Below are 12,548 nucleotides of genomic sequence, written 5' to 3' on the forward strand. Positions count from 1 at the left end.
AGAGGTCTTAGTCTCCCTGCAGCGTATGGAGCCCAACGCAGGGCTAGATCTCACCACCCTAAGATGACCTGTGCTGAAGTCAAGGGTTGGACACTGAGCCGATAGAGCCACCCAGATGCCTCAAGGATCCTAGTTTGTCTGTTTTAAAGATTAACTAATTAATTAATTAATTTGAGAGTACATTAGCAGGAGAGGGAGAGAGAATCTTAAGCAGACTCCATGCTGGGCACAGAGCCTAAGCCAGGGCTCAATCTCATGGCCCTGAGATCATGACCTGAGCTGAAATCATAAGCCGGATGCTCAACTGACTGCCACCCAGCTGCCCCTCCCCAAGGATTCTAGTTTTAATTACTGATGTATCCTCTGTGCCTAATACACTAGCTAGCTTGGAGTAGGCATTCAATAAATACTTGTTGAATGAATTGAAGAACTCAACATTCATTCATTGAATCTAGAAAGGGGGAATGCCACAAACTTATGGCCAACCAATATGTAAACATACACAGTTCTAGCCAAGAAGGAGAGAGGATAGTTACCGGACAGTGAAGCAACCGTGTTTGCCACATGGAGATGACACCCTAATAGATCATAATTTGTTATAAAGGGTTTTAAATGAAACTCAGTAATTGAAGCTTAAAATATGCATGCAAGACCAAAGGAATAAAAGTAACAATTTTAAGAACAACAAAAAAGATTTTGATCTACTACTTATCAAGGCTTACTCTAATAGAACAAGAAGACTGGTGCACTGGCATGGTGGTGACCAGGAATCAGTGCAATGGACCGGCATGGTGGTGACCAGGAATCAGTGCAATGGACATAGGACAAACGGCCTTCTGTCTACTTTTGTAATTAAAAGTTTTACTGGAACATGGCCAGGCTCATTCATGCATGTGTTATCTGTGGCTGCTTTTGTGTTACAATGGCAAAGTTCAGTAATTGGTGCACAAAATCTAAAATATTTACTCACTGTTATTAGATGAGTTATCTCCCTCCCCACATTCCTATGCTGGAAGTCCTAATCCCCAGTAACTCAGAATGTTGACTGGGGTCTTTCAAGTTTAAACATTCCAAGTTAAAATAATGATACTGGGTGGGTGCTAATCCAGTCTGACTACTGTCCTTTTAGGCGCTGGGGACAGGCACACACACACAGAGGGACAACCATGTGGGGACATGGGGATATGAGAAGAGGAATTCGAAGAAACCAACTCTCTTGACACCTTGATCTCTGACTTCCAGCCTCTAGAACCGTGAGGAAATAAATCTGTTGTTCAAGCTACCCAGTCTGTGGTACTGTATCATCATCATACTAATACACCGGACTTTCACAGAAAAAGTTTGCACACCCCCATTGTAGGTACCTCAATGTAGTTCCATTGTAGTGGAATGAAATAAAGACTAGAGACAGACCCACATACACATGGTAGGCAAAATAACGGCTCCTGAAAGATGTCCCCATCCTAATCCTAGAAAGGAGAATGAAGTATGCCAATCCAGAATTATCCAAATATCGCCCATGTAATCCACACATGCTCTAAAGTGGAAGAGGGAGACCAAGGAGGCCAGAGAGAGGTGGACAGTACTCAACTCTGTAGCTGGTTTTGGATGCAGAGGAAATGGGCCATGATCCAAGAAATGCATGTGGCCTCTAAAATCTGGAAAAGGCAAGGGAAAGAATCCTTTCCCAAGAGCCGCCAGGAATGAAGGATCCCTGCCAACACTTTTGAATTAGCCCAGTAAGACTTGTGTGGAACTTTTGGCCTACAGAACAGTAAGATACATTTGTATCGTTTTAAGCCACCAAGTTTGTGGTAGCCTGTTACAGAAGCATAGAATGTTAATAGCATATGAGTAACTAGTATATGATTGAAATTATTTTAACCAGTCAGTAGTGGGCAAAAGATGACAATTCTCCATTTCAGTGTAAAACTTTTAGACTCTTCCTTTCCACATTTAGTATTTAGGATTTATTTCACTTTATGAAGTCCTTGATAGAGCAGTAAAAGTATCAAATCAACCCAAGTACTTATCTTTTTACTATCTGTGCAACAGATACTCTGACTCCATACTGAAGTTCCATAGTTATCTCCAGAAAAAGCACTTGTGTGGTTATTTGATTTGGGGGCTTCACCTTGCTAAAAAGGGACTGAAAACAAGGCACTCATGGATGTGGCAGACATGGTCTCAAAAATTGAGTGAGCTTGTCACTTCAAGGGAAACAAATGACCGTATTTATTTATTTACAACCTAAAATTCAAGTTTTCTAGGTGTGGAGCCTAAGGCAGGGCTTGAAATCAGGACCTTGAGATCAAAACCTGAATTGAGATCAAAAGCCCATTGGACTGCTGCCCAGGTGCTTGCCAAAAACAGCATTTTCACATTAAGAGTACGATTTTGGGAAACTTGTGTCTGCCACTGATTCTCAGAGTTTTCCAATACTTAAGATCAATGACAATATTAAATAGGATTTTTCATATTGTAAAGCAAAATGTGTCATTTGGAATATCTGCGTAAGTCAGTGAACTGATATTTACACACGACTAATTCATGATAGTAGAGAAGCATGATAATAAAACTATCTGAAGTGCAAGACAGTTTTTAAAAATTTTTCAGTGTAACAGGATTCATTGTTTTTGCACCACACCCAGTGCTCCATGCAATCCGTGCAGTCTCTAATACCCACCACTTGGTTCCCCCAACCTCCCACCCCCCCGCCCCTTCAAAGCCCTCAGATTGTTTTTCAGAGTCCATAGTCTCTCATGGTTCACCTCCCCTTCCAATTTCCCCCAACTCCCTTCTCCTCTCTAACTCCCCATGTCCTCCATGCTATTCCTCATGCTCCACAAATCAGTGAGACCATATAACTGACTCTCTGCTTGACTTATTTCATTCAGCAGAATCTCTTCCCGTCTGCTCCATGTTGCTACAAAAGTTCGATGTTCATCCTTTCTGATGGAGGCATAATACTCCATCGTGTATATGGACCGCATCTTCCTTATCCATTCGTCCATTGAAGGGCATCTTGGTTCTTTCCACAGTTTGGCGACCGTGGCCATTGCTGCTATGAACATTGGGGTACAGATGGCCCTTCTTTTCACTGCATCTGTATCCAGACAAACAGATTTTAATGTAACAGAGTGGAAGTTCACCTATCTGGTTTCAGACTTCCACTGCAACTAAAGTATCCCTTGTTTAGTTGCTATGAGAGGCAGCAGAGAGAGGTGGAAGCAGGCTCCCTCCCCACCAGAGAGTCCGATGCGCGGCTCGATCCCAGGACCCTGAGATCATGACCGGAGCCGAAGGCAGCGGCTTAACCCACGGAGCCACCCAGGCGCCCCTATTTATTATTTTTTTTAACTAATATTCATTAAAGTGTCATTTATGTTAACATGTCATTATGAATTTCTGAGTTTTTATCATGTAACTCGGGACATTCCCCATTTCGGGAAAGTGGAGAATGAAAAACATTTTTAAAAAAAGTTTTTATCTTTTATTAACATGTAACGTATTATTAGCCCCAGGGGTAGGGTCTGTGAATCGCCGGGTTTACACCGTCCACAGCACTGCCCCAGCACATACCCCCAGCGTCCGCACCTCCGTGGATACCACTCCCGCCTACTGCTGCCCACGACTGCAGTTCGCCGCCGCCCTGAGAGACCCCGCACCGCGTCCACGGCCGACCCCGACGACCCGAGCTCCTCTCCGCAGCCTTCCGGGCGCCGGCGGCCCTCCCACGGCGCCCGACCCACCCCGAGGCCGGGCGCGCTCCCGCAGGGACTTCTGGGAGTTGTAGTTCTCCGCCCTGCGGTCGCACCGACCGACGCGTTTCCGGCGCGTCCCTAACGGCCGCCGCGGGCTGGGCCCGGCCCGGAGAACCCGGTTTCGCGGTGACCCGAGCTCGTCTGCCTCGACAGCCGTGGCCGAAGCACCCGCGGCCGGCGCCGCCCACTCGAAGGGAGGCCCGAGCCGATGGGGCTGCCGAGCCGCGAGGTCGAGGCGGCCGGTGCCCCGCGTGCCCCGGCCGGCGGCTGAGGGGTCGCTGCAGCGTCAGGGCGGCCGGACGGTAGCAGCGCCTCCGACCTCGCGTGCCCCTGCGCAGACTGGGAGCGGTGTCCGGCCCGATCGCGCAGGGGCCGGGCAGGGGCGGCGTGGGGACGGCGGGCCCCGGGGCCGCGACCGGGGCGGCGTCTCCGCGGGGCGCCCTCCGTGGGGGCGGGAGGCGGTCCCCGGCGCGGGGTGCGAGCGGCGCGGACGCCGCCTCCTTCGCGCGTCGTGCCCCTCCGGCAGCCCCGGGGTCCTGCCGCCGCCCGCGGGACGCATCGACCGGCCGCGGGCATGGCCACCCGGGTCCGGACAGCGGCCATCTGGGTGAGTAGCGCGTCTCTCGGTTCTGAGAAGCTCTCCCTGAGCCCCCGGCGGACCCGGTCCGTTGGCCGCGCGGGGGAGTCTCGCGCGCGCCCCCGCCGCCCACGGCGCGCCCCCGCCGCCCACGGCGCCTCGAGACTCTCGGGAGAGCGTGTTTGCTCGAGGCCGGAAGGACCCCACCCCCGGCTTCCGTCTCTCTGCGGCCGGCTCTGTCCCTTCTCGTCTCGCCGGCTCTTTCTCGGCGCGTCGGACCGCATTGGGAAATCGGCCCTCGTGTATCCCCTATTCAGCAGCGTGTAGGGTCTCGTGCTGGCAGGCCCGGGGCCGGTGCTCAGAGCGCAGACATCAGTTGTTCCTGCCCTTGTTTGGGGAGAGCGGAGGTCTGGTGGGGCCGGTGGACCTGGAAGCCCGTGGGGACAATGACGGTAGGTACCCAGAGCCGGCCGCCGAAGGACATGGGGACGCTTGGCGCAGGGTCCGTTCGGGAGACGAGGGTCCTCCAAAGAAAGGCTTGGCGAGGAATAAGACTCTTAACTGAGCTTTGGAAGGTGAGTGTGAATGAGGGACGGAAGGTCAGCCTGGGAAAAGGAAGCAACGTGCACACCTGCGAGGCTGGAAGTGCCCTGGTCTGTTGGTGAACTTGGATCGTTTTAGGGTTGCTGAAATGTGGAGGGTGAAGGTGTAGGTGACGGTGGAGTGCGTGCTGAGAGAGGAGGCCACAGCCACAGGCTGACCAGATCATCGCGGGGTTTGAGGATTACCTTAAGAACTTGGATTTTAGGGGCGCCTGGGTGGCTCAGTGGGTTGGGCCGCTGCCTTCGGCTCGGGTCATGATCTCAGGGTCCTGGGATCGAGTCCCGCGTCGGGCTCTCTGCTCAGCAGGGAGCCTGCTTCCTCCTCTCTCTCTCTCTGCCTACTTGTGATCTCTCTCTGTCAAAAAAAAATGAATAAGATCTTAAAAAAAAAATGTACAACTTGGTCACCTTTAGTATTTAGAGTTGTACACGGGTCACCGCTAATTCTAAACATTAGGGTCACTCCAGTGAGAAACCGTCCCCATCTGCAGTCCCTCCCTCTTCCCCCTTTTCCTTGGCAACCATTAATCTACTTTGTGTTTTTCTGAATTTACCAATTTCATAGAGTTACACCGTATGTGGCCTATTCTGTCTGGCCTCTTTGGGCATGATGTTTTCAAGGGTTGCTTTGCGTTGGTTTCCGCCTGTCAGGCGAGACGCTAGCGAGTAGGTTGGCCTGCGGCCCTCCCTGGGCCCATGTGACCGTCCAGACATTCCCAACTGGAGGCAGAGTTGCAGCTGGACTGGCGTTTGAGGTTCGTCCTATGATGGCAAGACGCTTCATCAGCAACCGCCAGGGAATGTTGGAAAAACAAGGTTTATAAGTCCTGGAGGTTCGTAAGCCCTGGAGGGCATGTGGTATGCCAGACAGCAAGGTCGTTGGGCGGGAAGGGTGCACTCAAGCTTGTGCCTTTATTGAGGTTGAGGGTGGGGTGCCTTGTGTTTTGCAGGTTCACTTTTTATTGGTGAATTTAAAATATAAGGGTGGGAATTAGGGCACAGACAGGGAAAACCAGGGTCCCTCAGTCGAGCAGTTATCTAGGTCACCCAGCGCTTTCCAAAAGGGGGATGTCATTGGGAGGGGCGGCCCTGTTCTTCGCCTTTTGGTGTAGCCGGCGATGTGTTGGTCCAAGATGAGTGTCTTCAGACTGGATGGCTTGACAATGAAAAGCTCGCCTCAGACACTTAAATTACGGTCAAAAAAGCTAATTGCTGGGTGCTTCCTCTCCAAGGGTTCATCAGTGTTCATCACCGTTTATCAGCACTTAATTCCTCGGTGTGGCTCAGTGGCCTCTGCTGGTGAGGCCACATCTCCTGTATGCGATCATCCATTGGTGGACATCTGGGTGGTTCCCAATACTGAGCTGCCTCTACAAACATCGGTGTACACGTGTACAACTTACTGTTGCATCTTTTTTGTCACGTGCTAGGGATCTTGTTTTTATTTTATGAAGTGACCGTTTTAATTCCAGTGTGGTGACCGTGCAGTGTCGTGTTGGTTTCGGGCGAGCCGGGTGCTGATGCAGCGCTGCCACACATCACCGCGCGCTCCTCGTCCCCTGACCTGGTTCACCGCCCCCTCTGCTGACCATGTGCTCTCTGTAGCTAGGACACTCTTTCTTGGCTTGTCTCTCTCTTTTTTTTTTCCTTTTGTTTGGTTTCTTCAATTCCACATATGACAGAGATCATATGGTATTCGTCTGTCTCTGCCTTATTTCACTGAGCGTCATCCTCTCCAGCTCCGTCCGTCTCATTGCACAGGGCACGATCTCATTCTTTTTGCCTTTTTTTTTTTTTTTTTTAAGATTTTACTTGTTTATCTGACAGACAGAGATCACAAGCAGGCAGAGAAGCAGGCAGAGAGAGGGGGAGGGAAGCAGGCTCCCCACTGAGCAGAGAGCCCGATGTGGGGCTCAAACCCAGGACGTTGAGATCAGGCATGACCCGAGCTGAAGGCAGAGGCTTAACCCACTGAGCCACGCAGGCGCCCCTCCATTGCATATTCTTGCCTCTTTTATCAGAGATTAATTGACCATGTAATCTTGGGTTTGTTTTGGCTTACAGTCCTTTTCTGTTGATCTGTTCTGTTTTGGGGCCAGTACTACACCATTCGGATTACTGCAGTTTGTAGTAGAAAGTGAGTCTGGAATTGATACTTCCGGCTTGGTTTTTCTTTTTCAAGACTGTTCAGCTATTTGGAGCCTTTTGTGGTTCCATACAATTTGTAGGGTTATTTGTTCTCGGTCTGGGAGAAATGCTGTTGGAATACGTTGATTGGGATTGCATGAAATCTGTAGGTCGCTTTGGGTCGTGTGGCCATTTTATTTTTTTTAAAGATTTTATTTATTTATTTGACAGAGAGAGAGATCACAAGCAGGCAGAGAGGCAGGCAGAGAGAGAGAGAGAGGAGGAAGCAGGCTCCCCGCTGAGCAGAGAGCCTGATGCAGGACTCGATCCCAGGACCCCAAGATCATGACCTGAGCCGAAGGCAGCGGCTTAACCCACTGAGCCACCCAGGCGCCCTGTGTGGCCATTTTAACGGCATCTGTTCTTTCAGTCCATGGGCGTGGAGCACTTTTTCGTTTGTGTCATCTTCAGTTTCTTCCATCAGTGTTTTATAGTTTACAGAGCACAAGTCTTTCTCCTCCTTTTTAAAGTTTATTCCCAGGTGTTTTATTCTTTTTGGTACAATTGTAAATAGATTGTTTTTCTAATTTCTCTTTCTGCTGCTTTATTATTAGTGGGTAGAACTGCAGTGGATTTCTCTCTGAATTCATTTATCAGCTCCAGTGGTGTTTGGTGCGGTCTTTAGGATTTCTCTACATGGTATTAATGTTGTCTGCAAATAGTGAAAGCTTTACTTTTTCCTTACCAGTCTGGAAGCCTCTTACTCCATTTTCTTGCCTGATTGCTGTGGTGGGACTTTGAGTGCTGTGATGAATACAAGTAGTGAAGGCGGACATCCTTGTCGTGGGCCCGATATTAGGAGGAAAACTCTCGCTCTCTCACCTTTCAGTATGACGTTAGCTCTGGGTTGTTCAAATATGGCTTTCTTATGTTTACGGTATGTTCCCTCTAAATCTACTTTGTGATTTTTTTTTTTAAATCATGAATGTCTGTTATACTCTGTGAAATGCTTTTTCTGCATCTGTGGAAATGATCATATGGTTTTTATGCTTTCTGTTGTTGATGCAATCTTTCGTGTTGATTGATGATTGATTTGTGAATATGGAACCACCCTTGCAACCCAGGAATAAATCCCACTTGATCGAAGTGAATGATGTTTTTAGAATATTGTTGGATTTGGTTTGCCGATATTTTGTTGAGGATTTTTGCATCTGTATTCATCAGAGATACTGGCCTGTAGTTCCTGTTTGTTTTTTTTTTTAAGATTTTATATATGTATTTGAGAGAGAGAGAGCACAAGCAGGCAGAGCGAAAGAGTGAGAAGCAGGCTTTCCTCTGAGCAGGGGCCTGACGTGGGGCTTGATCTCAGGACTCTGGGATCATGACCTGAGCCAAAGACAGATGCTTAACAGACTGAGCCACCCAGGTGCCCCAAGTTCCTCTTATTTTGTAGTGTCTTTATTTGGTTTTGGGATCAGGATAATGCAGCCCTCATAGAATCAGTTTGGAAGTTTTCATTCTTCCCTTTTTTGGAATACTTGGAGAAGAACGGATGTTAACTCTCCTTCAGATGTTTGGTAGAACTTAACCCGTGAGGCTGCCCGTGAGATGACTTCTGTGCGTTGGGAGTTTTTTGCTTACTGATTCAGTGTCATCGCCGGGAATCGGTCTGTTCAGATTCTCTGTGTCTTCCTGATTCAGTTTGGGAGGTTGTATGTCTCTAGGGTTTTATCCATTTCTTCCTGGTTGTCCAGTTTGTTGGGACAATGTTCATATTCACGTATTCATAGTATTCTCTTACGAGCCTTTGTATTTCTGTAGTATTACTTATTAGTTCCCCTTTCTTTTCTAATTTTATTTGAGGCCTCTCTCTGTCTCTCTGTCTCTCTGTCTCTCTCTGTCGCTCTTGGTGAGTCTAGTGAAAAGTTCATCAATTTGGTTGATCTTTTCAAAGAACCAGCTTCTTGTCTCACTGGTCTGTTCCATTGTTTGTTTTAGTTTCTCTTACATTTATTTCAGCTCTGATCTTTATTATTTCCTTCCTTCTCCTGGTTTTGGGTTTTGTTTGTTCTTTTTCTGGTTCCTTTAGGTGTATGGTTGGTAGGTTGAGATTTTTCTTGTTTCTTGAGGTGGGCCTGTATTGCTATGAACGTTTCTCTTAAAACATTCCAGACATTTGGGACTACCGTGTTTTTTCTGCATGTGTTTTCTTGATTTTCTCTTTGATTTCCTGGGTGACATATTCATCGTTTGGTAATATGTTACTTAACCTCTATATATTTGTGTTTTTTTCCAAATTTTTTTCTTGGTTGATTCTTAGTTTCATAGCATTGTGTCAGAAAAGATGCTTGGAATGACTTCAGTCTTTTGGAGTTTGTTGAGATTTGTTTTATGGCCTAATGTGTGATCTGCTCGGGAGACTGTTCCATGTGTATGTGAAAAGAGTGTGTATCTGCTGTTTATGATGGGATGTGATGAATGTATCTGTTAAATCCAGATATCTTCATTCTTAATAATGGTAATAGAACTGTCATATCCTACAATGTCCATAGAATGGTTTTTAAAATTTATTTTATTTTTTTTTTAAAGATTTTATTTATTTACTTGACAGAGCAAGATCACAAGTAGGAAGAGAGAGAGAAGAGGAAGCAGAGAGCCAAGCAGAGAGCCTGATGCGGGACTTGATCCCAGGACTCTGAGATCATGACCCTAGCTGAAGGCAGAGGCTTTAACCCACTGAGCCACCCAGGCGCCCCATAGAATGGTTTTAAAATTATAATTTGTTTTTACTAACAAGGATGCTGAATGAAGTTCAGTTTGTCTTGGTAGCTCATTGTATCTAAAGATCAGTTAGGAAAATTATCCTTTTGTAGTTTTGTTTTCAGTTGGATAAAAACATTTGTTGACACTTACTTGCAGCTGTAAGGGCTGCCCTCCCTCTTTCTGATTATGTACGATATTTATACGTGATTCACAAGTGGAAACTGACTTGCTGTTAACCCTTCTGCCCCGTTCCGCCCTCCTGCAGAAGTCTCCATTTTTACTGCTCCACTTCATCTTCTCAGTGCTTCTTTTGCAGACAGAAACAAACTCGTACTTCAGTGCTGCGCCGTATCAGGAAGCCCTTTATTTGGCCTCTAGCCTCTGCTTCCTTCAGCATGCCTGGTCTTCTAATGCATTTCTTTCACATTCACGTATTTTGTGGTAATTTCTGGAATAGGATCTCAGTGCTTCCCTCTTACTGTCTGGTAGCCTTTCTCCTTTCTCTGCCCGTTCCCTCTAGTCACCTGGACCTCTCCTCTCTCCGCCCCTCCTTCCCCCTCCCCTCCCTTCCTCTCCCCTCCTCTGTCTCCGTCGCTCTGTCATTCCTCTCACTACCTTAATCTTCCGTGTTGAGCAATTTGGGCATGATTTTTAGCACTTTTCCCTCAGAGCGAAGATCTTTGTGTCTGGAGAGGACTGTTTGCCGGTCATTTTTCAAATTCCCATGTGCTTAGGTGGCGGCAGTGCATCAGGTCACTTAGTGACTTCGGGATTGTCTTCCGATTGGGGGCACGCATTATTGGTGACTTTGGGGATCTGCGGTGTGTGGCCCATCAGAATCTTCCCTCATCGTTCACTCTTCTCTCCTGGGATCTGTCCTGTGCTCTGAGGTCACCTCTGCCTCTATCCTGATGTTTGTGCGGAGACGTCGTCACCTAGACTGTGTTGGTTTGGTGTGGACGTCTGCGGGCTTTTTCCTGTACCACTGTGATTGGGCTCGTCTGCATTCATTGGGCATTTTTGGAAGAATAAAAAACTGCGCTGCTCTACCTGGTGCCACCCTGTGCTGGTGTTCTCACTGCAGCAAACAGTAAGACTCCGCGGAGAGAGGAAGTGACTTGTTGATGGGCATTTAAATAACGAGGGAAGAGACTCTAAGGCAGTGTGGCTCATTCGAAATCTGTGGCTTGCATACGCCCGGCCTAAGTGCCCTTGTTGCGCTCTATTTGAGTGACCCCCTGCGGTTGTTCAGCTCCTAGGGTGGCTGGTGCAGCTTCGGGGCTCCTGAGCATCTGTGTGCAGAAGCAGGGCGGGGGCTGTCGTCACTGCACTGGGGTTCCGCCCCACAGTGACGCTGAGCACAGCGGGCAGAACATCCAGCCCGGCCTCCTGCGAGTGTGTTTTCCGGCACAGGAGACTGAGGTTGGGGCCCAGGGGAGTTCTGGTCGTTAACGTGAGTTTGCTCTTGTGCCCACAGGTCCCACCTCTCCAGGAACAAGAGAGTTCACGCCTCAGAGCGGGAGAGCTGCAGGGTCAGGACACCGTCCTGGGTCAAGGGACCCCTGACCACCGGCCTTTCCCTGGAGGACCCTGGCAAAGACACAAGAATCACAGGACAGAGCAGGTTCTAGAGTGGCTGTTTATTTCCCAGGAGCAGCCAAAAACCACCCAGTCTCGGGTGAGTTGTTTGCTTATTTATTCCTGCTTTTCTTTAGTTCTCTCTCGGTCTGTGTAAGGTCCCTATCTGTCTTTATTAACATATTTTCTGATTTCCTGTAGTCTATTTCGATCCCTCCCCCATTACTTTGTTTTCCATGGATTTCTTTTGTTTGTATGTGTTCACAAAATATGTACTGTTATTGCTATAGATGCATTTTTAGTTTATGTTAATGGTGTGACACCTGTATCTCTTTTTTAAATTTTAAGATTTTATTTATTTATTTGTCAGAGAGAGGGAAAGATAACACAAGCAGGGGTAGCGGCAGAGGGAGAAGCAGGCTCCCTGGCTCTGTCCCAGGACCCTGGGGTCACGAGCTGAGCCACCCGGCTGTGGCAGGTTTGTCTCCGTTTACTGTTTCTGTTCCTCAGTAAGCACTTTGTTTCATTAAATACCCGTCCGCTTCTATTTACAACTCATGCTAGGAGAACAGTGTTTGCGTGTTCCGCTTGCTTTAAGTTCTTGGCCAGCAATTTCTATTGTTAGTCTTTTGCATTTGCGCCATTGTTGTGGTTGTGTGGTGGTGGTGTCTCTTTGTGGGTTTAATTTGCATTTCCTGCTAGCTGAAGAGAATGAATACCTTTTGTCGTGTTTATTTGACATCTAGTTGCCTTTGGTTTTTCTGTCTTTTTCTTACTGGTTTACATGGATTTTTTTGTGTTCTGGAAGCTTGTTAGAAATGTAGAATATCGGAGCGCCTGGGTGGCTCAGTCAGTAAGGGGCTGGGTATGGCTCAGGTCATGATCCCCGAGTCGTGGGATCCAGCCCCGCATCGGGCTCCCTGCTCTGCAGGAAGCCTGCTCCTCCCTCTCCCAGTTCCCCTGCTTGTGTTCCCTCTTGCTGTGTCTCTGTCTGTCATATAAATAAATAAAATCTTTAAAAAAAAAAAGGAAAGAAATGCAGAATACCATGTCCCACCTCAATACTGTTTTTTTTTTTAAGATTTTTTTTTTTTTTTAATTTGACAGAGAGAGAGAGATCACAAGTAGGCAGAGAGG

General features: G+C 47.8%; 1 protein-coding gene across 7 annotated transcripts in view; it reads left to right on the top strand.

The window, feature by feature from the left end:
- Positions 1–4,183: 4,183 nt before the first annotated feature.
- Positions 4,184–12,548, top strand: part of ZNF268 (zinc finger protein 268) — a 40,912-nt gene continuing 32,547 nt past the window's right edge. For 6 of the 7 annotated variants that reach the window (XM_045087735.1, XM_045087736.1, XM_045087731.1 and 3 more), the window contains exons 1-2: positions 4,184–4,371; positions 11,311–11,511. In XM_045087735.1, coding sequence (XP_044943670.1) covers positions 4,339–4,371; positions 11,311–11,511 — 234 coding nt within the window. In that variant the 5' untranslated portion in view covers positions 4,184–4,338. The other variant, XM_045087732.1, reaches the window with a different exon arrangement.

Source organism: Mustela putorius, unplaced genomic scaffold (assembly GCF_011764305.1).
Source record: "Mustela putorius furo isolate JIRA1106 unplaced genomic scaffold, ASM1176430v1.1 tig00001433_pilon_pilon_pilon, whole genome shotgun sequence".
NCBI lineage: Eukaryota > Metazoa > Chordata > Mammalia > Carnivora > Mustelidae > Mustela > Mustela putorius.